The sequence below is a fragment of the Alosa alosa genome, chromosome 10, assembly GCF_017589495.1.
Source record: "Alosa alosa isolate M-15738 ecotype Scorff River chromosome 10, AALO_Geno_1.1, whole genome shotgun sequence".
NCBI lineage: Eukaryota > Metazoa > Chordata > Actinopteri > Clupeiformes > Clupeidae > Alosa > Alosa alosa.
The window spans coordinates 15,677,292-15,701,932 of NC_063198.1; the positions used below are offsets into that span (position 1 = coordinate 15,677,292).

General features: G+C 44.0%; 1 protein-coding gene across 4 annotated transcripts; it reads right to left on the minus strand.

Moving 5' to 3' along the window:
- Positions 1-5,680: 5,680 nt before the first annotated feature.
- Positions 5,681-23,954, minus strand: slc41a1 (solute carrier family 41 member 1). Of its 4 annotated transcripts, XM_048254587.1 has the most exons (12): positions 23,360-23,954; positions 22,213-22,406; positions 21,317-21,995; positions 17,161-17,268; positions 13,434-13,505; positions 12,701-12,845; positions 12,234-12,380; positions 10,766-10,913; positions 10,387-10,466; positions 9,926-10,060; positions 9,487-9,635; positions 5,681-9,295 (listed from the first exon to the last, which is right to left on the minus strand). In XM_048254587.1, exons 3-12 carry the CDS (start codon positions 21,773-21,775, stop codon positions 9,110-9,112), a joined length of 1,629 nt encoding a protein of 542 aa, XP_048110544.1. In that variant the 5' UTR covers positions 21,776-21,995; positions 22,213-22,406; positions 23,360-23,954; the 3' UTR covers positions 5,681-9,109. The 4 variants fall into 4 exon arrangements, with proteins under 4 accessions (XP_048110544.1, XP_048110546.1, XP_048110545.1 ...); XM_048254589.1 differs by having other exon boundaries at positions 21,317-22,406; positions 23,724-23,954; XM_048254588.1 differs by having other exon boundaries at positions 21,317-22,406; positions 23,711-23,954.
- Positions 23,955-24,641: the final 687 nt, after the last annotated feature.

Here is a 24,641-nt window from a genome sequence, read left to right on the forward strand (position 1 = left end):
GTGTGCATGTACATGTTTATGTGTGTGTGGGTGGGTGTGTGTGTACGTGCATGTGCTTGTGTGTTTGCCTGTTTATGTGCCTGTGTGTGTGCATGCATGCGTATATATGTCTACTGTGTGAGTATGTGTCATACGTAGGATTACTGTGAATGTATGTGTGTGCATGTGTATCTGTTTATGCACATGTGTGCATCTGGATTGGGTTTACATGACCCCTGGAGGCAAACATACGCAGGGCCGGCGCTAGCCATTTGGGTGCCCTATGCACAAATGCTTGGTGGTGCCCCCCCCACACACACACACCAACCAACCACCACCAAAGGAATAAAAACCATTCAGAATTTCTTAGTTAGTTTTTTTTTCTAATTGCAGTTTCACCAACAGATGTCGCGTCAGTAGCTATCTGCTCCGGATTGCCAGGTTGCCACTAATTAGTGTAGTCCACGTGAGATGGGATGACCAACGCCATCTCCCGTCAGCCTGGAAGACCCTAACTATTTCCTTGTCTAGTTAGAGCAGCTGATGAACCTCTTGGAAATGACCGCATAGAACAACTAGTAAATTTATCTAAAGCTGTCTAATTTGGCAAAATCATATCATGTTCAGTTGCAGGGTTTTTCCAAAGTTCACTTTACCAAGAGTTGTTCCCAATCATCATTTCATTACCGTTGTGAAAGTGTCACTAGTAGCGTTACTTTTTCACTACACAATTAGATCGTTTGATCATAATAACAAACGCCAAAAAAGCGTCCTGAAATGCAAAGCAAACTAGGCTAATAGGCTAACGTTACCTGATTATATCTCTGATGGCTCAAAGAAATAGCAAACCCAGATTAAGCATAATCAGAAATAGCATTGCTAGCTAGCAACCTGAGGAAGGATTGCTAGTCTTATGCACCGATTGCTAACATTAAAGGAAAGTGTTGAATTGCATTCAATAACCCATAATCCATATCCATATCCACAACGTAAAATAACTAGCTAGCCAGCATCAAATCATTTGCCATGTAGGCCTAACACTTGAACATGAACATGGCTAGTAGGAGCTTACGTTACAAAGTGTATTGACGGTAGTAGTATTACCTGGCATAAACATAGACATGCATACACGCAAGGGCTACAAAACTTTTTTTTTATTTATTTAAAACATTGTCTTAACTGCAAGTGAAGCGCGAGCATCATCCCGCTGTCTCTTCTTTTCCTTTTTTCCGCCCCCGACTCTTAGTGCCTTTTCAAGGCGATGTCTACTGTCTGCCAAATTTGGGATTGAGGAATAATCGAACAGACCACTGGGAGGTGGGGTAGGGGGGCACCAGAGGGAGACTGGAGAGAGGGCTGCACAGGAGATTCACCTTTTTCTCGACTAATTTGGTCTAGGCCTATTACTTTTGTATTGCTTTTGCATATTAACATGCTTTAGACATATTTTCTTTGTTATTAATACTAGTAGCCTATTGTGGTGATTTTTCTCGACACAGATTTTTTGGGCCCCCCCCCCCCCGGGACTTGGTGCCCTACACGCAGTGCATGATGTGCGTGTGCGGAGCCATGGACATAATATACATAGACGCCGCATTGGCTGCTGGAAACAAGAAATGCGGCCGCCATCTTGGACCGGTCATACTCCTCGTTGCGTTGCAGCAGAAGACAGAAGATGACAGCACTGTGCAGCATGTTCCTTCTCAAATCGGCGGACCATACTCGGGGGATTTACTTTTCACAAGTAAGATTTAACATAACCGTACTATTGGTTGTATTTTGTGAATAGAATATTACCAGAGAGCTGAGAAGGAGCAATCTTTGATATTACTGTATGAAAATCGTGAGCCATCTAGCTAGGCTATGTTTACTCGGTGTTCACCCGCTATGAACTGAGACTTGATAAGTCATATTCCATAACACTGACTTAGATTACAACTGACACAAGAAGGCTATTGTAGAAATAAATCATACTAGATTTGGCGGCTTAATTTTACACAAGTGGCACAGACTAGCCTATTGGGCAATCGCTAGCTGCTACTTGTAGCCTAAGTGTGTTGGTGGTAGCCTCACTATTTCCTGAATAAAGTAACTTTTCAATAGCTCAACTTCTTTATTTATCAAGTAGCTTAGCCAGACAAGCTACACTGTTCTTGTCATGTGAAATTAGCACAATTTAAAGTAGCTTCCTATGTAGTGAACTAGCCTACTGCCGTGTTTGTGTTAGGCTACTAATACATTTAACTGGGTGGTAGTTTTGTGTAGTGTTTTATTCATGGCAGAGTAACTGATAGTTTAGCTCACTAAAATTTCGAAGTAGCTTGCCCAACACTGTATTATTCACATGTCATTTACCCTAACAAGAATAAGATGCCTCTCAAATTCCTTTTCATTCATTTATTTATTATTTTGTATCTCTCCAGAACAACTGCCTTGTTCAAGAAGACTGTGAATGAACTGAACGGTCTCCTCACACCCCTGGAACTGAGGAAGGTGCAGCTCTTCATTGCAGTACTGCAGGGCATCTGCTACACTGTGACTGAATGTTTGATTTATGAGCTCCACCTTCATCACCTGCATTCGCCACTCTGTGTCCCATTTTTCCCATCGTCTGGTTGACTCAGTCCTCTTTTATGGAGTTTACCCAGTTTACTATGCCATCTTATTTGCCCACCTGCTGTCTGAAGCACTTTTGTTCTCAGCCAAAGTGTACCCAAGCAATTTTAGCAAGGTGGGAACATACAAAATGACATGCACCAGTTGTCGAAATCATAGAACCAACTGCATGACGGTAACTCTGTCTCACTGAGCCTGTGAAGACACTCCCCGATTCTTTACTGATTGCAATGAGCGGGTTGATCTTAGCAGTTTCTAAAATGTTTCTTAATTCCTTTTTTATTTAATCTCTTCACTGGGGCTGGAACCTTTCTGTGAACTGTAAATAACAGATGCTGTTGATGAACCCATTGACACTGTACAAGTGACAAGTCACCTTTTGTCTTGAATTGATGAACTGTTACACTTTACTATGCCAAACCAATGTCTGTTTTTAAGGATCAGAAACAAACCTACAAACTTGCACTTTACAATATTTATGGAACTTGTCTAACAAATGCTGTTGATATTGAACCCAGTTACTCCATTTCCTTTATGCCACACCAATGTCTGTTCATCACTTTATTTTGATGGCACTGAACTGAAAATGTTAATGGATTTTTTTCTGTAAATTTAACTCATTAAAACTTGTATCAAACCAGTTTTTGTCTATGCTGTCAAAAGTGGATTAGTTATGTTCCCAGTTTTTATATTGGATGTCATCACTTTATAATATATCATATATCAGAATATTCTATTACTGTTAAGCCCACTATGAATATTAAAATACACACAACCATGTTTCCTGTATCATACAGCTTTTCTACTGGGAGGGTTTACAACTTATTCTGAGTCAATTTACCCAAGTTTGTCACTAAACCACATAGGCCTACTTGGAATACCCCTCAGATGTCTGAATGGCACTGATCTCACTTAAATGTTTATGGAACCTTTCTGTGGACTGTGAATAATGCTGTTGATGGAACTTTTCTGTCAACTGTGAACTATATTTAACTCATTAAACTTGTATCAAACTAGTTTTGTCTATGCTGTCAAACATGGATTATGTTCCCAGTTTTAATATCGGACGTCAGGTCACTTTATATCATATATCAGAATATTCTATTACTGTTAAACCCACTATGAATATTAAAAATACGCTAAATCATGTGTCCTGTATCATAGCTACATGTATGACCTTTGCAGCAAAAAAAAGAAACGCGTGAGAATCTGTTCGGTATTCAGTGAGATATGATTAATTAAGTGCGCTGACAGCTCATCTCACCGGCCAAACAGATTACACTGAGTGGAGTGGATGACCGGTCCAAGATGGCGGCTCCAAATCTCGTCAGCGCTAGTAAGGAGTAGCGGTCGATGCGGCGTCTATGTATATTATGTCTATGTGCGGAGCGCCGGCACTGAACATACGCAAAAAAATTGTCATCCTAGGCCCTACAGTTCTCAAGATATTCACAGAAAACTGTGTCTGCCCTACCCTCCTTTCGGGGTCCAGTCCGGGGGGGGGGGGGGCTACAGATCAAAATGAATAGCGATGGTTCCATGCTATCCATGTGGGGTTACATGATCAGCAAGTTTCGTGTACCCCGGCCTTTCAGTGTCCCGGGAATCCTTGTTGGTGTACGGTCACTAAATGTACACATAAATTATTTTATTGTAAGGCCCCCCATGAACGAAAGTCCACGAAATTTGGCATGCATTCGGAGGGTGTCATAATGATCCTACACTTTCAATTTCGTGCAGTTTTGACCATGTCAGCCAGAGATATTGTGATGAAAACACCTAATGTTTTGCTTTTTTTTTTAATTATTAACTAGGTGGCGCTATACATGAAATAAGTGGTAATGGGATAGATTGACATGCCCCCTTAAGACCAACATACAAAAAAAAAGGTGGACCTCCGAGGCCCTACGGTTCTCGAAATATTCACAGAAAACTGTCTCCGGCCACCTACAGGCCAGTTGGTGTATAGTAACATAAATTAATTTATTGTGTGGCCCCCCATGAACGGAATTCCACGAAACTTGGCGTGCATTCAGAGGGTGTCATAATGATCCTACACTTCTAATTTCGTGCAGTTTTGACTATGTTAGGTCACAGATACCTGCGATTACAACACCTCATTTTTACTTTTTTGTGTTTAACTAGATGGCGCTATACATGAAATGGAATGGGCCTTTTGACATGGCTCTTTGAGATCAACATACAAAAAAGAAAATGGTCCTCCTAAACCCTACGGTTCTCGAGATATTCACAGAAAACTGTGTCTGCCCTACCCTCCTTTCGGGGGGTCCAGTCCAGCGGGGGGGCTACAGATCAAAACGAAAAAAGGAGGTTCCATGCTATCCATGTGGGGTTACATGCCCACCAAGTTTCCTGTACCCCGGTCTTACAGTGTCCCGGGAATCCTTGAAGGAAATTTGGACATGCGAAAAAAAAAAAAAAAAAAAAAAAAAAAATATGACTAAACCTATATGACCTCCGCTTCGCTACGCGGCGGTCATAATAACAGAAGCTTTATGTCATAAATGTTTATGACTTGTTTATGACACGTTCATGACAGTGTCATGTCACTCTTCTGTCGAAACTTTCAAGTAAAGTGTAACCAAGCTTTATTATGTTCTACACTTAGAAAACAATTTACAGGCACACATTTATTTATTTTATTTATTTACAGTCAATCATTCAATCAGAGCTACTCAGATAGGTCCCTATCTCCTGTGCTCCATACCGTCTCCTCAGGGAGGAGCCAAGGTCCTACCTGTGCCGAATCACCCTCTACTGACAGTGGCTGAGGGGATTAGTGTTTGTAAAGTGCTGTCTGCCACTGCACTCTGACAGTAAGAAAGGCCTCTTATCCAATCCGATATGTACGGCTGTGCAATGTGGTAATGTGATGAAAGGAACGATGACTATTGAGAACCAACATACCTGGATGAGGCAGGTAAAACTAACAACACACACAACACACACACACACAATACACACAAATACATGCAAAGGCCTCTGATTAAGGACATTTCTTTCACTTGAGGTGACCCTTCTTATGAGACATGACACTATCCCATGAAAACACTTTAACACCAGGTTGGTACGAAATAATAGATTTTCTTTATTTTTATTTTTTTATTCCAGCAAATTTACAAGTACCACTGTTTGAATCCCCATTACAGCAGAAGAGAGACAGGATGGTGGTAGTGGTGATGGTACAGCAGTAATATGGTGGCATTGTGTTGAGCCTTCAACCTATCCTATAGTTCAAACCAAGAGCACAGGCCCAATACATATGATCTGACATTGATAGCTTTACCCCCAGACAGCCTTGAACTAGTGATCTGTCTGCACACGGCAACAGGAGAGTAACAGCTGTATTGATATTTAGCCTTCTGCTAACAAGTGAAGGGTGGATTTGAGTTTGTTTGACATACAATCCATGCCAAATAGGGATTTTTTTACTTAAAGAAATTGCCATTAAGATCTGTGTTGGATTGTGTCTTGTTTTTTGTCCTTTATAAGATCTAGTGAAGGTAGCCATGGTTTGATTTGTGTCTTCAGTCTGTAACTGCTCACTTGTCCCATGCTCAGAGCCACATGCTAGCACACCACCACCCTATGCAGACAGTTACACAACAGTCTTGTCTCTTTTTTTGCACAGTTGTGTCTTTCCAGGAGTAAAATGTAATCATTACAACATAAAAATCAATTCACAGAATTAAAAAAAGAAAAAAAAAAAAAAAAAAAAAAAAAAAAATTGATAAAAGCTCTTAAAACTACTTTTCCTTTTGTTTAAAACCTTGCCGGTGATTTTGTTAAGGCATAGTTCTACAGTTGTAAATGTGAGGTTTCTGTCAGATATTAGGCACCACATGTCTGATATGTTTGTTAGGTTTGCCATGTTTTCTTAAAGGGGGCAAACAAAGTATGTCTACTGGCCCAAAACAAAACAAACATGAGCTGAAAGACAGACAAAATAAAATGAAAAATAGACAACTTATTTATAGAATAAATATATATATTATATACAACTTCGCTTTGTATACATCTAAAAAATAAATAAAACAAAGCGGCCCACACCCTGAAGAATTATTCACAGCCAGACAGCAGCGCCATGGCAACAGGTGAGTGTTCGCTGCCAGGCAGTGGTGTCATGGCAACAGGTGAGTTGCACCGAGGAAAAGAGACTAGCACAGACTCAGGATGTGTGGAGGCACGCGTACTCCTGTGTTTGCCACCTGGTGGCCATCCTCTGGGCTGTGCCTTTTGAGATTCCCACAATGCCCTCTGGTGGCCACAGGATTACAGTACGTTTAGCACAGCAGTGGTCTCACCTCAGCTTGCCACAAGTCAGTGATACGCTCACTGACGTCTGACCAGCGTAGAATAAACAATTCAAGAAACCGATGACAGCAAAGGAAAAAGACATAAGGGGGAAAAAACAATGTCTTTGAAAAGCAATTCTGAAGAAATGCTATGCCATCCACCATTACACGTCGGGGAAAGTATTTGGACAAAACAAAAAAATTAAAAAAATCATCAATCAATGCAATTCATGTGCCCTGCACAGCATTATCAGGTGGACCCCACAGGTTTACATAAAACAGATGAGCCTCCATGGACTGGAGAAATGCATAAACAGCAGCAAAAACTGCCACGACTGCTGTATAAGACTTAAAGGCTCATATTAGTACAATGCCAGCCGTTACAATGGTTAGTGGTCAGTTGCATTTTAAAGGAACTAAACACTAATTGCATTCATCTGAGTTGTTATCAGTAGCTGCTGCAACAGAGTGCATTGGTGAGTGTTATGGGTTTTCATAGTTATAGTTTTTTTGTTTGTTTTTGTTGTTGTTTGATTATTGATTTAATTCCCCCAGGGGGGTCTGGTACAGAGGTAAATATATTCAATTCCAGTCGCGTCATGCTTTTTTTTTTTTTTTTTTTTTTTTTAAATAAAAATTCCAAGTTTTTTATTTCAGCCATGCCTTCATGTAGCTTTGTTAAATGTTCTGTGTGAGCCATGCTCTACATGAGCGTCTAACTACAGTGGGTATTGTGGCAGCCTGAGTACCCTAGAGGGGAGATTTTGGACATCTTTTAAATGATCCCGTGGTCTTCAGTCAGACAGCTCTGCCCAGGAGACACATTGGCAGGGTGTCTTCCTTGGTGTGTTGGAGAACAGACAGACACCTTAATGTGTAGCCCTTATAGCCAGTCCCAGCAAAATCTTAGTCAGCTTCTACCTCCGAAATCCTCTTGAAAAAAAGTCCACCACTAAGTGTTGTCATAAAAGCAAATGTACATTAGTGTTGCTGGTAGTTTTTTTTTTTTTCCTTTAAAACTAGGCGATTAAAGGGAGTTTTATCCATAAACTATTCTCAGTCGGTGGCCATTTTGAAAATCGCTCATGAGGCTTTCATCCTAAGTGGGAGGAGTTACAGAGGGAGAAATTGGGTGCAAGTCATCTTTATTTCTACACTCATGTCAGAAAACACACTGTCCTTCTGATTCCATTTTCTAGCCATATAAAAAACTATGAGCGGTATGGGAAGACCGCATAAACAACGGCCAATAGCACAGCACACATGGCTTGCAACTAGTCAGCACAATCAGCTCTATCTAACCAGTCACAGGACAGTATTTGTGCATGCATAGTTAAGGAGGAGCCACCCAGTTCTATGCCAATATTTACGTTAACTGTGGTCAGTAAACACACAAATGTTATGGAAAAATAACGATGAAATAAACATGAAAACCACGAGCTCCGGTCCAACAGGATTTAAAGAGGGAACAAGGGAGTTCCTTAAGACTGAGAGGGAGTTTGGGACTGGGATGGTCACACATTATGCGCATGAGGGCCAAGGCTCTCTGACCTTTACAGTGAGTGACCTTCGTGACCAGGGGTCAGTGTGTGGTAGCCTCTGTGCAATGCTCTCCCGTCTCCTGAGAGAGACACCAGGCGTAGTGAGGGGCGGGTGAGGCAAAATGGGGTGGGGGGATTAAAATGTACAAAGGAACACAAACACATACCTCTGGCAAAAGAGAGGTTATCTACTACACTTCATTCTGGTCCAGAATTTTTTTTGCTTTCATTTGGGAGTATTGACAGTGTTCCGTTGGGAGTATTAACAGTGTTCCGTGGGAAAACTGGAGCTTGCGCTTCCTTCTCTTATAAACATTCTTTTAGTGTATTAAATACTCATTTACTGTACATTTCCGCACACATAGAGCACTTGGTGATTTGCATTCTAAGTTTGCGTTTTTTTGCTTTTTAAATATATTTGCTAAAACTTTAAGTGCAACTTGATCATATATTTTACATTAACGACCTGTAGGCCAAAGGGGAGGAGGGGTCCCCATTGAAAAATAATGAGGAACCTCCAAGTCATCAACAACAATTTATAAGAGTATCAACATGTGTAGCATGTATTTTTTTTCTTGTAGTGAAGGGTTGTTTTTTTTTGACTGGCACTGTGGTGGGGAGGAGAGGTGGGCACACGTGTAAAGGCTTCAGAGCCTTTCAGTCGCCCACGTCAGTGTCTCGGTCCCCGATCAGCCACAAGATGTGGAAGCAGAGGGCCAGGAGGCCGGTTCCCAGCAGGTCGCCCAGTGCCGTCAGGTATGGAATGGAGAAGTTATCAGGGTCCATCCCCCGCCCCCACATCCACTGCACCATCCAGTTTGCCAGATAAAGCAGGATCGACACCTGAGGGAGAATTTTGAGAAAAAATCCTTTAAGAACTCTTTTGAAGATGCATTCGCTGTAGAGGCTTTTTTATTAACATTTTCTATAATTTATTAACATTAATTTTCTATTGTTAGAATATCAGAGTAGAATTTGAGGTACAGAAACTAAGCACAGAGGCATCTTGGTGTGTGACTCAGGTGAGGTCTTACCTGCAGGAGAGCTGCGGCCAGATAGAAACAAATAAATATGGGGGTGAGGGTGGTGTGTCCACCCTGCATGGTGTTGATGGTGTAAAGGAAGACAAGGTGACCCGGGGCCACTAACAGGAAGAGCACTCGGGCTGACCGAGAGTTCACACCTGAGACAGAGACAGAGAACATGGAATGATATCATTCATTTGGAGGATAAGACATATTCTTGATTAATACAGATTCATATCACAAGGTTGCATGTCCTCAGGACCAAATGTCTGATAAGGTTTTGTTGCCAAAATGTCAGACTATCCCATGCTTTTCACCTTTACAACTACATAATGGCATTGCATTGTAACAAACAGGATAATCCCTTGTAATTGTCATGTTCTTTTTCAAGACAAATCTGGTCTGATCATTGATAATGGCTGTATGTGTGGTATGTGTGGTGACTCACCTGAACCAAAGTAAGTAGTGCAGGGTGTGGGGCATTTGTTTGGCGTAGGGTTAGGCTCTCCCATAGGCAGCCCATTCATGTGCAGGTAGGTGGAGATCCGGCTGGCCTGAACAGCCACCAGGTTACCTCCCACACCTGCCATCAAGATAGAGAGAGAGAGAGAGAGAGAGAGAGAGAGAGAAAGAGAGAGACAAAGAGAGAGAGAGTGAGAGACAAAGAGAAAGAGTGAGTGTGTGAGAGAGACAGAGTGAGAGACAGCAACAAAAAGATCAGTATGCTACCTAAACATGTTTGTAACAAAGACACTAATGTCTTGGGAGAGTAGTGATGGTATTGACACTATACTATAGCATTGTTCATACTGTAACTCAAATGGTCCATGTTTTGATTTGCCATATTTAGCAAATTCAACAAGTGTTCCTTGAGAAGGCAGATTTAAGTTAGAGAGATTCCTCTCTCACCATTGATGACGGGGGTGAAGACGGCCATGCCAGCAAAGTTTGGGTTGGAAACTGTTTTATCCAGGATGAGCCCCCCAACACTGCAGGACAAACAGACAGGACAGGACAGGTGTCAACACTGGACCATGTGTTATGGTTGTGAAGCAATTCCAAAAAAAGAGTGGCATGTAGATCATGCCTTTAAAAAACTATAAACAAAATGTATTTTGGGATTAATAAAGTATCTATCTATCTACCGATCTATCTATCTATCTAATAATAATTGATAATTGTGTAAAAAGTGTCTTCCAAATGTAAATTTAAATGTAAATGTAACACTGAGAATACTGCAACAAAAAGCATTGATAGACAAGGAGGGCCATGTGTTGCTGCTGCCCACCTGCTGATGGCCATGGCGATGATGACAGGCTCCCAGCCCGAGTACAGCACCTCTTTGGTTGATGGGATCCGGCGGGCGATCAGCACCCAGATGGGAGTGAGAGCCACAAAGAAGGCACACACCAACGGGTTGGCATAGTCGTTAGAGTCTGCAGAGAGGGAGACACGAGAGGAAACCATGGTGTGAGAGAAGGCAGGACAGTACACAGAGACAGAAATCTCAGTGGGTGAAGGGGGACTGGGATTCGAGGTCAGTAGGTCACTAAAGCATCACAACACATTTGGTTTCAAAACCACGGCTGTGACAGAGGCAGACGGAAGTGTGTAATACTCCTCTACGCTTCCCACAACCAGGCTGCAACCATCTCAAACAGTCGCGAGGGAATGCTGGGAGATTTTTCTGGGGTTAACCTCTAGTAAACACATAAACACCAAAAATGCCTACATTTGCCCACGGAATGTGAGTTTGATAGGGGGGGGGTCGTTATTCTTGCCATAAACATTCCCATGTGGAGAGACTCACTGCCGTGTGCCAGTGATGCGAATGGACCTGCCCCAGCAAACCAAGGTGTGGTTGCTAGGCGCTCAACCACTCAGCTAACAATAGCCCCTTGCAGGGCATGGTCTGTGGACCACTGCAGTACGCCACATGGGGGATTGTCTCACCAGTGTCTGGTACTGACTCCCACGCTAAGGAACAAACAAAATTACGGCGCCACACATATATCAAGTGTAAACATCTTAATCATAACCGGTCTCGTCTGGGTTTAGTCTGTTACTTAGTGCCACACAGACAGAGTGGCTACACTCATCCCCAGACATGGCCCTCTACGACATCAGGGGATTCACAATACAGAAAGATTTATGCCTTGATTTGACAGCCACAAACTCCCTGGCTGTACTGTATACTTGGGCTGGTTTATTACCATGGTGAGATGCTGCAGTGTGGTGGGAGGCAGCCAGATGGCTACTGAGGCATCTGGGACGAGCAGACGCTTAATATACGCAGACTACTGTAATCAGAAGCTGCAGGGAGAGCCTATGGGTATCAACACCACCACTGTGCGTCCTGAAAGTGCATCCAAAACAAAGCTGCTGCCGCTTTAGCTGTGAGCATAAGGACACATCAGGTTTGAAGACACATCACATGTGTCTTTTTCCCTCCATCTGTCTAGGCTGATAACACTCTTGGCATAAACGATCACTCACTGCCTTACTGCTGATAAAAAATAAAACAAAACATTAATGGCTTTCAGTATTCTGACAGCTGACAACATGAGTCATAAATAAGACAACAGCTAATATCCAAAAACAGTGTAATCATCAGTGCAACATGGGTACAAACAGGCTTAGCCTAGCATTACTCACTGGTGTTAACAACAGGAAGGTACACTGATGGACGGTTAATAATTAATGGCTAAAATAGTACCGTAATAACATGCATAACAGAGCCACGCAGTAGTGTTTACCTAGCTCCTTGTACAGCCCTGTGCTGATGCCTGCCAGCAGTGCCAGTGTGATGAGGTCACCCAGGCTGGCAGCGATGGGTGTGGCCACGTTGTCCGGGTTGATGCCCACCTTCCTGGAGCCGATGATCACGCCAATCATAATCAGGCCTGTGGACAGATGGGAGGGGATATGAAGGGCCCTGTACTAAGTATAACTAGAGGTGTGACTATACATCATGAGACTGATTACCTAAGCTTATATATAGAGATAGTTGGATTATAAATACATATGTGTGTGTGTGTGTGTGTGCGTGCATGTTCAAAGAGAGAGAATGTGGAGTGTACACGTATGTATGGAACCCCATCGATAACAGGGCAGCTTTGCCAAGAGCACACATCTTAGTTTGTCGAGTGTTGGGTGATGGCTTTGCTTTCTATGGGTATGTGCTGGGAGTACGTTCAGCAGTTGTATTGGCGCGACCGCTCACCTAGCAGCAGAGAGGCGATGAAGGCCGTGGCAACGCTGCTGGCGCACAGGAGCACAGCGTGGCCCATCTTGAACTGACCCTCTGGGATCCAGCCAAAGATCACGGCCGCGATGGAGGCCAGGAAGCCCACAACAGTGGCCTGGACCTGCGAGGGCAAACAAACAAACAAAACTCACTGACCTGTCCACAGAAACTTATGGACCTTATGTGGTGTGGCATTCAGAGGTTTTTAGAGGCTTTTAGATGCTCTGACCAATGTGTGCCATTCAGTCCTACTGTGCTGTTCTGGCACAGAAATAAATAAAAATGTCCTCATGCATTAAATAATATCAGTAAATTTGACTACATTTGTTTGTGTCTAACTGTAACAAATGGCATATGCTATGGTTATATTCTCCTTAATGACAATGAGCTGAAACTGACACTATGGAACAGACAAAAGCATGATTACTGATTACTGATCACTCCTGCATTCCTCAAAAACCTCCATCCACCCACAGTCCAAAGTCTGTGACCGAGGGCAGGTCAGATTAGTCAGAGAAAGGACCTCTTCGTGGTTTGTAAATTGAATACAGTTAAAACCTAAGCTTACATAACATCATTATACAATTACCGGTAAATCTAATGTAAATATACAGTTAAAACCTGAGCCAGAAACATACAAACACGTGGCATTTTTACGGCACTGACCTCAACAACCTCACTAGATCGTTGAAATAGAAATAGAATGTACCTGAATGAGGGCCAGGTTTCCCATGATCATCTTCCACTTGTCCTGAGCTGTATCCATCTGCCCAATATTAGCCTGGAGAGACACATACGCACAGGAAGTGAGTATTTACAAGACCAACCATTATAGGCTCCCTTGTGAATCATCTCGGTTCTTTTAGTAGGGAGTGTGCACAGAATATTAATACAGCTGCTTTTCCTGGCTTTATGGTTTATTTAGTTAATTGAGCCCCATTTGGTCACTTTATGATCTGAATTTTCTTTAACCATTTTTTTCTTCTCGCGGCACAATCTGAATATGTAGTGCTTTGCTGGCGCCTTTCGACCCAAGGATCAGGCGGAACAAAACCCTGCAGTGCGTGGAACAAAGGCGCGTTTGATCCAGTGGACACACATGTCCCCCCTGCCCTTGCCACAGCACTCATCTCATCTCTCAGAACAGATGCTGCAGTCGAGTGGAGAGGCTTGGGCCTGACAGAGGAGCCCTCTGTGCCGGCTGGGGGTTGGGTGGGCTTGGGTGGGGAGGGTACAGGGCAGCATACCTGAACAGTACCATCCCAAAGCAACCCCATGCATGCCCAGTCGAATGGAGAAGGCCTGGACCACAGTTTGTCATGCAGTTGGGCCTGTATTGCTTTTTTTTTTTTTAGTCACCTATTTTTGACTTTCTAAAATCAAATTTCAACATGATGACTCAAAATGTGTGTGTGTGGGGGTGAGTGTTTGTAAGATTGAGATTGAGATAGTGAGAGAGAGAGAGAGAGAGAGAGAGAGAGAGAGAGAGAGAGAGAGAACGAGAGAAGGACAGACAAAGAAAGAGAGAGAGACAGAAAGAGCATATCGACCAAAGAGAAGGGGAGGTCTTGTGGATGTGGGTGAGTATATTTATGTGTGTGGCTGAGGCACTGAGTGAGTGGAGCTACAGTGCAGAGGGGGGCGCGTGGGTGGAAACAGACCACTGCTGGTGTGAATGGAAGAGGCAGTACAATCGCCATGGTACAGACCACTGCTGGTGCGAATGGGAGAGGCAGTACAATCGCCACAGCACAGACCACTGCTGGTGTGAATGGCGAAGGGAGCACAATCGCTGCGGTACGCCGGGAGAATACATCTGAGGCCCCAAGCTGACACTGCGCCAGACCGCACTGAGCTGCTGCCTCTACTGCCGCGAGACTCTGTGCCCTGAGACTCGCCCCGCCATTACAACAGCCTCTGCCTCTGCTGCACAAACTGTGGACTGCTAGTGACAACACTAACACTGCCAAGGACACAAGGTTTAGCTAGGAGTCCTTAAACTCCTAGCTTCATTATGAGACCGTAAAAATGGATGCTAAATTTGTGTGAATCCCCAAATACTTACTGCACTGGTGAATTTGTTTATGCAGTTTTTAAAATGGCAACGTCCCAAGCCTGAAGGTGAGCTGGGAATAGTTGCAATGGTCTGCAGTATCTTTGTCCTTCAGTAGGGAAAAAAAGATTTGGATCACTTGCAGTTCATGAATGGCAGCACTACAGCACAAACATGCTTGCCAATGCAGGGACAAGCAAGGGGAACTGTGTGTGAGTGTGTGTGTGCAAGTGTGACATTGTGTGTGGTAAAGTGCATGTGTAGTGTTTGTATGTGTGTGTGTGTGTGTGTGTGTGTGTGTGTGTGTTTGTGTGTGTGTTTGTGTGTGGGAGTGAGCTTTGTTTTAGGTAGGTGCCAGCAGCCTGCTGGCCTCTGCACTGACTCTGACAGGCCAGTCATGGCGGCTGTTCCCTTGCTGGCAGCGAGTGTGGCAACAGATGCAGCGCTCAATTTACCGGCTGGTCTGGAGTCAGCACGCTCCACCAGGGCCGACGGTTACTCAGATTACAGGGAGGTGGAGTGCACTGTTTCAAAAGCAGCAGTGACGGCAGCACAGAGAGCAGCAGAGCAGTCATGAGGACCGAGTCGGCCTGCCCCTGGCTCACATGGAGAGGACAGGCGCTGGAGATAAGAGAAACGTTTGTGTGACACCATTGCACACACAAGAGCGAGGGGAGGGTCCGCTGGTGCTGGGGGTGAGTGGTGGTAGAGTGGTGATTACGCAAACCCACACTGATAAGGCTGGTCCAGCATTCTCTCTCTCTCTCTAGGTCACGTTCTTTCATCTCCTGTGGCTGCCACAGTTGGCCTTGCCTGTAGCGAGGTCTCTCTCTCTCTCTGGGGCAGCATGACTGCATGTCAGATAAAAGTACTTCAGAGAGTGGAGAAGACTGAAGTGGAGCAGACCGACCACACAACCTCTGACTTATTGGAAGTCGATTCGCCAAGCATGACAGCATTATCATAAGGGCCCAGCGCTCTGGTCGGCCTCATTAATAAGGCATGGCACTCAGACACAGAGCTTGGCCATGTGGGGCATGCAGAGTACAGCAGGATCCTAAAGACATGCTAATAATGGCAGATGCCAGAGCCATTCTTTTAAGCTTTCTTCGAGAAATTTACTACATAGATTTGCAGCGTGCATATCAATGTATGCACTGTGTGAAGGTCAAGGCAGAATGAGTTTCAAAATCACCCAGACGCCCTAAATGAACCCTGATGTTTGCATTGCATGGCTTGCTGCTGCACCTAGTGGTGTCTCCCACACTCTAAACATATAATCCAGGTTTGAGATAGTCTATAATGGGAATGTCTTTGTGAGGGGGGGAAATGCTGTGAATTGTTTTCTGTCTACAGTGAACTTAGTGGTATTGCAATATTCCTACATAATAGTGTGTGGTTGAGGCACCTCATTGTACTTTAACTTCCAAATGGTAAAGATGAAAGCACCCCAAAATGAATGCTGCTATTCAAGCATTCCCACAACTATAAGTACTGTACAAAAAAGTAAACACACCAGACCACAAGTGTTTTTTTATGATCAAAAGAGAAAAGTGAGTGAAAGAAATGGAGGACAGACAAACATCTGAGTACAGGATCGTTTCTGTGAGGAAACAGAGCAGACGCAGAGGGAAAAAAACTTGTCAAAACGTTGTCATGTGAACTCAATCCCCACACAGCGGTGGACCAGCTTTGCTCATAATGAGAGCACTTGGACCTTCCCGTGGTCCTAATCTGCTGATAATAAGCTACAATCTGAAAAAAAAACGTAGCCCCCAAGTCAGGGTTGATTTACAAGGGATGGCAGACAGGAGGTTCTGGCTGTGGAAAATAAGTAATAAATAGCCAATCTCATTGTTTAACATTCTTCGGTATTTTAAGCCATCACAATTTGATCTTAAATCAATGGATCTCTAAAAACGTATGTGCAACTATGAATTAATGCTAGGCCAATGATCAGTGTGCCGTGACATAAAGCTCATGACGAATTTAGGAGAAGCAGTTCAGTAATTTACTAAAGCAACTAATCTAGTTTAGAACAATGATTATCAGGTAAGAAGTCACATAGAAGATAAAGAACTCACATAGAAGATTAGTGAACTATCATGTCAAACAATTTCAAAAGGCTTGTTCGTGGAATGCTTTGGGTGTTATTCGTAGTGTGGGAGGGTAAACGATTCTTGACCAAGGCTAGTAGAGACACTAAACCGTCCTTGTGGTTAGCTGGCATATTTACATCACATGTACTTATGTAAAGCAACTTACTGCCACAGGGAAATGCATATGTTTGTTTTCTTTTTAGTGTTTGTTTGTCACTGTTGTGGTTTTCATGAAGGAGCACTGGTCACCCAACAGCCTCCTGCAGCACGACATGTTTACTCACCGCAGTGGACAGCCTGGAGGCGAGGGTCATCTCAAGGTTGCCTTTCAGCCCGAGGAGTGCCGGCACCAGGATGAAGACCTCACTCACCTCAGTGAACACCGTCCAATGCTGGGGGTCAGGGTGTGGGGTTGGAGGGAGAGAGAGAGAGGGAGAGAGACCATGGACAACGGTTAGCCTACTCAACACTTCAGTTCACTTCACACTGGGCTATCTGGAGTTAGATGAGAATAGGCTCAGGGAATCAGTGTTGTCTTTGTTCTCCCCTGATAGATGGAGGCACCATTGAGGATGCAGCAGGACTCTGACCTTCAGCAGTTTCTGCCTCTCCATATCGACTCAGGCGCTGTAACCGGAGCCGACCTCAGCTGGGGCCGATGTTCTTAAAAGCCTCTGCTGAGCGGAGAGTCTTAAACGTCCTGTGCCTAACGACATCACTGACCTCTTTCTCCATCCACGAGAGTGAGTCACATTAGGCAAGGTCCAGCCAGCCAGGCTGGTGGAATAATATTGGAAATCATTTCTTAATGACCTGCTTAATGAAGACCTTAATGACGAAATATATTAACTTGAGCAAAGCCAGACGTGAGGCGCTTTAGCCGGGGGTTGAGGGACTAACAACACCTTTGCTTTGGCTACAAAAAAACAGACTCATTACACTGTGTCTGGCAGTGCTACAAAATGGTCAGTCACAGCAACTGGTCAAGCATTCATTTTGAGCCTACTGTCAAAAAATAAAAGCTTATGACTGCACAGTGATAGCTAGAATAATGATTGTACATTTTTCCCATTAGGGTCATGGAGGGAGAGAAAGGGGGAAAGGAGAAAGAAAGAAAGAAAGAGAGGGGGAGAGAGAGAAAGGGGATAAACTGATATAGAGTAAAAAGTGCTTATCTTCAAAGCTGGTGCCAATGCTGCACCGCAGTTCCAGTGTTGACACCGGCCTGTGTAAATCAATGCTGGCCAGTCGAAGCTATATATTTAATGGGGAGTAGGGGATAGTCTCACCTCAGAGACAAATATACCAAAGAAACTCTCCCTAAAACAGGCAGTGCTAGCAAGAGATGTGAGTGAGGGGTTCTGGATAGGGTTGACTCCGGTGGTAGCGTGTTTCAACAGCATTCTTTAGCCTTTCATGTTTCAAAAACTTTTTTTTTTCCAGGACAGTGGCTACCAACCAAAATGCACTGGGCAGTCGTCCAGCTTGGCACTTGTCCACAAAGTCTTTAGTTTCCAGGGTCTAAAGCAACCCCCCTGTCACAATCCAAGTCTAAAGCAACTCCTGCACATTGAACACCCACCCCGCCACCACAACACTCACACACATACACACACCCCTTCCGTGCAGATATATGATGTCGTTTCCATGGAGCTGTGCCTTCATTTAGCCAATGCCTCCAACTCCTCAGTTCCCCGAACCCACCTCTTTGCAGCCCCGGGTCTGGCATGCAGATGGGGGGTCTCTGGTTGCACAGTTGTGTAATGCTGGTACACTCTGCACCCCCCTCCCCTCCCCCGTGTCCCTGAGGCACATCTTATATGGTCATAACCAAATGGGGGAGGACACCCCTTCTCCCCAACCATTCCCCTTTACTGTAGTAGACTTTCACTGTCAGGCATGACGCCCTGATGATCACTGTGAACTCACGGCATCCTAAGACCACAAGGCATGTCGGAAAGACAAAAACAACAACATTACAGAGTCTTTTTGTGATTCACGTCTATTTGATTAAGTAGTTTTGCTTTAATAAATCAGTTTTACATCTTGACCATGCACAGACGCACACAACGCAAAGTTAGCAAAGTTATAGCTCACTGTTTCATTTCCACATACAGGAACTACGACTTTGCCTAAAAGAAATAACACTTCACTGGTAGTCTCCAAATCCAACAAGTTGGGAGCTGGTTTCCCAGCAGTGACCCACGCATGTTTCCTGTAAAAGGGAGCCTGGATGTGGTGAACCCAAGATGGCTTCCTGTGGGGGGTGTGTATGTGTGTGTATGTGGGAGTGGGGAGCGAGTTTAGTGGCAGGCCTTTGTTTTCCTGCCAGCAAAAGAAATACTTTTTTCCCCAACATCTGACATACAAACAGGTCTGACCTTCTACTCTCCATAAGACGCCTCAAGATATGAATGCAGACAGCAAGGCAACAGCTGCTGAGTTTCAGAGATTATGATGCAGATGCACCAGGCAGAGCATGTGAGGAGACAGGGTGGAGCCTTTTGAACTTTTCAAGCAAGCAAATTCCTGCGTCACCTCACCTGCATAACTTGTATTAGGTTTTATGAATGTGAATGTGTCTTACGTCAACTGCACGCACTTACACACAAACAAACACAACACACCCAACACTACCTTTCCTTAAATCAGAAACAGCACATCCATCTAGCCTAACACAGGCACTTTATACACTTAAGAAACACAATAGTGAATGCTAGGAGAAATTAATACAAGTGACAGACATGGAAACCAGTGAAATTTCCAATGAACTTCGATGTGGCTTTATTACTGAAATCACTCAGTAAGAGCCACTGAATAGAACAGGTGACTTAGAGAGATACATAGAGCAAGATAGTAAGCAAGATATAGTACGAAAGAGAGAGAGAGAGAGAGAGAGAGAGAGAGAGAGAGAGAGTGAAAGACAGTGTTAAAGACAGAGTGACAGAGAAAAAAAAGGGCCAGAAAGCTGGACAACCCTTAGGTCCATCTTGCTGACCCTCACAGAAACGGTCTAATGGCCAGTGTCATCTGGAATGCTTCTCAGTGCCAATGCACACTTCCACTAGAACTGATGGAGAGTTCCAGAGGGACATATTGGAAGGATGAGGGAGATTACTGTAGAAGGGCGTGCAATAGTTCCTAGAGCTGTCTAATCTAAAGCAGCTTACACTATGATCTTCACTAAGGAGAAAGGGTTCTGATGATGAACATTACAAACAGAGAAGTTGCGTACTTCCACCACCATACAGTAGTACTCTCTCCAGTCTCATGAAAACAAATTGGTAACAGTGAAGATCAGGGACTTGCCAGTTTGCCAGCCTGAAATGTCACTGTTTCCCAGCAACCAGACACCTCGGACTTTATCTTCATCGAAGACTGACCTTAACAAAATATATGACCTGTCGCCCAGGCTGCGGTCGTTATTTTTAAACGGGGAGACTGCACAAACACACACATACTGTACAGAGACGACGGCATAGTCAACAGGAAAGAGGCGAGCCTGACAGTAATTACAACTTTCCAAAATACCTCTCTCCACAGCCCTCGCAGCTGTTTGTCACCGAGCAAGACAACCAGACCAGATCAGACCAGACTACAGGGTCCAGGCCAGTTTACTTTTGCATGGAGGTAGATAGTCCTGTCTGTGTGAGTGTGTGTGTTTGTGTGTGCGCGCCTGTGTGTGTGTGTGTGTGTGTGTGTGTGTGTGTGTGTGTGTGTGTGTGTGTGTGAGTGTGTCTGTGTGTGTGTGTGTTTGTGTGTGGTGTGAGTGCATGGCACCATTCCCAGAAGCTCCCTACAAAACAGCCAAGGCTCAGACTTAAGTTTCAGCCCCTCACCATGCCTTCATTTGATTCCGTCCCTGGACAGTGATAGTGTGTTTCAGTTCACTAGGTGAGCTTTATCATTACTGGGCTGTGGAAAGGGTTCATTGGGGTTATAGACAGGTTCCAGTGAATACAATCAACATGTGCAATTGTGAGGATGGGAAGAATAAAAATTATCCTGAGAAAAAACCCCTAAAAAGACCATCCACTACTAGCATATTAAGCTGTAGATGGGTAAAAGGACACAAATGGTCAAGCTATAGTGTAAATTAATTTAAGGCCTGCATCACGTGCTGTAGGCATCTTTGGGATGAAGTGTTATGTAAACACTTTGACAGGCATCTAGTGTCAGACCATACTCAGAGTAGCACCAACTCAGCTCACGTGATGCAAGCACCAGATGCACGTGACAATACTGGAAACCTGTCCATACTATCAGCCTATGGCAAAGATCGAGAAAATGCTGCCTTCTTAATAAACATAATTGAACATATTGTGGCCATTGAGTGGATAGCTGATGGTAGATTGAGGCACATCTGCTATCTATATCTTTTGACACCGCTCAAGGAGTAATTTCATTCATTGTTAGCACGGAAATACTTTTAACACTAACCTGCACCATGTCCAACACCATGCCCGCCGCCACTGTTCCAAACCCGGCCAGCAGGAATGGGAAGACGACCTGAAGTCCAATGGAGAAGGACGTCTCTTTAAGCGGAGGTGGTGGCACGGGGCTTTGGTCCGTACTGGTGTCGTCACTCTCGTTGCTTTGGCTGGCGTTCTCCAGGAGCGCGTCTTCCTCCCGCTGCCCCTTGGCGTTAGCCCGACAGTCAATGACCACCATCTCGGACCGGTCGCTCTCCTGGTCTCCCCGGTCCGTGAAAGAAGTCACCTCAGTGAGCTCATACTCCCCTGCCTCCTGCTGCGGATCCTGGGGGCTCTCCGACAGGATGACCGGGTGCACCGACCCGTTCGAGTGGTGATATGCCGGTGCCACCGCTTCCTTCTTCATCTCTATCGCACCGGTGGACATTTCGGACAGTTTGTCTTGTTCTTTCGACCAAAGTACCATGCGGAATGTTGGTGATATTCTAATGAGAAAAGAAAATCGGTCCGAGAGCAGATAACTCTTTTCGGGCTGGGGTTTGATTTGTCAGAAGTTTACTTATCCCATTAAAGATGGTGTAAACTGACGACCCAGTGAGATCCGGAGAGGCGTACCACTCTTAGAGGTCGGATAAGAAAGGCAGGTGCATCCCCGTGCTCCAGGCTCGTGAGAGATCTTGCCTGTACTTAGGTAGCATACAAATGATAGACCCCATTCAACACGCTTGTATCTAGTTCAAATGAGTAAAACAACACTTAATTATTTTCATATGCGAAAACTGAAAACTTGTCCGTAGCGAACCAGAAGCAAACTAGATTGCTGCTGACTTCGACGGCATCTGGTTGTGAAACCGTCAGGATCTTCTAAAGATACACACTGAATGTACGTTCGTGTCAGTTCACCTAATGTCCCGTTCCGTCTTATCACGAGAAGATTTCACTTGTTCTTTCAAACCAGCCCTCGTCAGTTGTCCCGGGTTGGAAGCTTCTCACTTTACACCACGTGGTAAATAAGTTTTTGGGAGGTGTATTTAAAGGTCCGGAGGAGTCCAGTATAGAGTTACAGCGTGTGATATGGTCGAGCTGTTCCAAGTCACCTGCAAAGAGCAATTACAAAATACATTTAAAAGGAATTAAGTCCACGCGATCTGACAATGTACTGGAAAGGTCTTATTAAAGACTTTCCAGAGAGATTAGCATTAAATCTCGCGCAGCAGTTAGGCCTATGAGAAGACTGCAGTCAAAACACTAACACTTGCTGCTTACACCACACTTAGTGTATGCTGGAAACAACGTTTGGGTCATGTTGGGTGTACATAAAAAGTTGTAAACTCGCCCACGTCTTTTCTGACTGATTGTTGACTGTATTGCGCGCTCTAGCCAGGCTGATCTATAAATTGCACATTATACCTTACTAGCTTCCTATGACTATAAATATATACGCCCCCCCCCAGAAATGGGAAACATCCGCAGTGATTTCTACATAATTGTAAGGACATCCGCAAAGGATACGCTTCAGCGTCAATTTGCTCATTACCTCCACAGTACAACAATCCCCCTACTTGGTAGTCAGATCATATACTGAGCAGTGAGCGACGTAAATTTGCTCTACAGATGGTTACTTCAGTAAAACCCGAAACAACTGTTATTTCTAAAAACGAATAAAACGAATGCATACTGAGTAAGTAATTCTGATAAGACTGATGCAATAACCAAAGTAATGCCACATTCAGAAGCCTAACACGAGTCATTTACAACTACTTTCCGTTAAAATGTAAAATGATTCAATACAATCAGAAGAACCTAATAACGAATGCGTTTTGTTTACTAACACGGAGCCAGACATAAAGTACATCACATTATGGCTTTCGCCACCCATTTATCTGAATTTTCAAACAAGCTGACATGCAGCTTTGAAATTACGCTCAAGGAAGAGCACGAGCAATACCAGCGGAGAGACCAATTTGCTAAATTAAATGCAAAAAAAGACTGATTGATGATGTTTGCTTTGGCAGGTAGGCTTAAGCTATGAAGTCAACCAGTAGCCTACCTTAGGAAATTGCTGAAATTCGAGGAGATGCCGCACGGCTACGGTAGAATTCCTCTATGCGAACCACTTATTATTACCTTCCCAAATTATGGCCGCTTGTTTCTTGGGCTTGAATTACCGTTTTCCAACCCTTAAGTAGGGCTATGGCCTGGACATGGATTAATAAGTAACCCCCGGTTAAGGCTCACACTCCGGTCCGTTACATTGTTCCATTTGACATTCCGCGAGTCTTGCGCATCTATATTACTCGCGCGAGCAGGAAGTGACAAGGCGGGAGCATAGCTGACGCGCGCTGCAGTAGCCTACATTAAAACCAATAGCTTAGCACAACCGATTGGCTCAGCTACTCACTTAAACGGTTTACCTGACTAGGTGACTTTGGAGTTTAATGATGTTTGTAGTTAGTGCAAAATATTTAACATTAGTGCAAAATAGCAGAGCCGGAGATGTGCGTTAATAAGGTTACCCACATTACAAATGTGACCGGCATTACAAATGTCACCGGCAGTCACCATTTTTTGTAGCCTAGTAAGTGACAATCATAGATAGGCCTATATATCTATGGTGACAATAATTTCATTAGCTTAACACGCATTTTACGGTCAATACATAAATGGAATGTCAATACATGTAGGCCTGACATCTGTCATAGTCGACCATAGAACAGTCGACCATAGAACGACTATGACAGTCGGACTATGGAATAGTGTTCAGTTTAGAATTTGCAATGCATAATACAGGCCTATGTTATATCCCAGAGGGGCTCTGGTATATCCTCGCTGAATACAGTAGCCTATTAATCTCCCAATAACTGTCAATTTTAATGGTACAAAACGGAAACTTCTCATTCATATTAATTCGAAATGGATACGAACATGAAACATGAACAACCCAAAAAACAGAATCTCAGAGGTGGAGGTGTTTGTTAACTGACAGTGGCTAATGCCAGCAACGTTTTGTAAAACTAGATGTGTACCGCATAGCGGTACAAAATATGACCGCCGCTCAGTCCTGTACATCCGTTCCGCGAAAATAAATCACACTTCAATTTGTCTCCATATTTTACCCATCCCCACTCTTGAAACTTTTTGTGTATGCTTATTTGGCATGCCTGAGTGTAAAAGCGGCTGCACAGAAAGTACCCTACTGGTGCTGAAAAGGTGAATAGATTGTAGAATAGCCAAAGAAGATGTAGAATTGTTATAAAACCTTTAAAATCTCTAAACAATCACAAGTAGGGCAGTTCATCACAGTTCATCCATTGCAACTGGATTGATGAAAG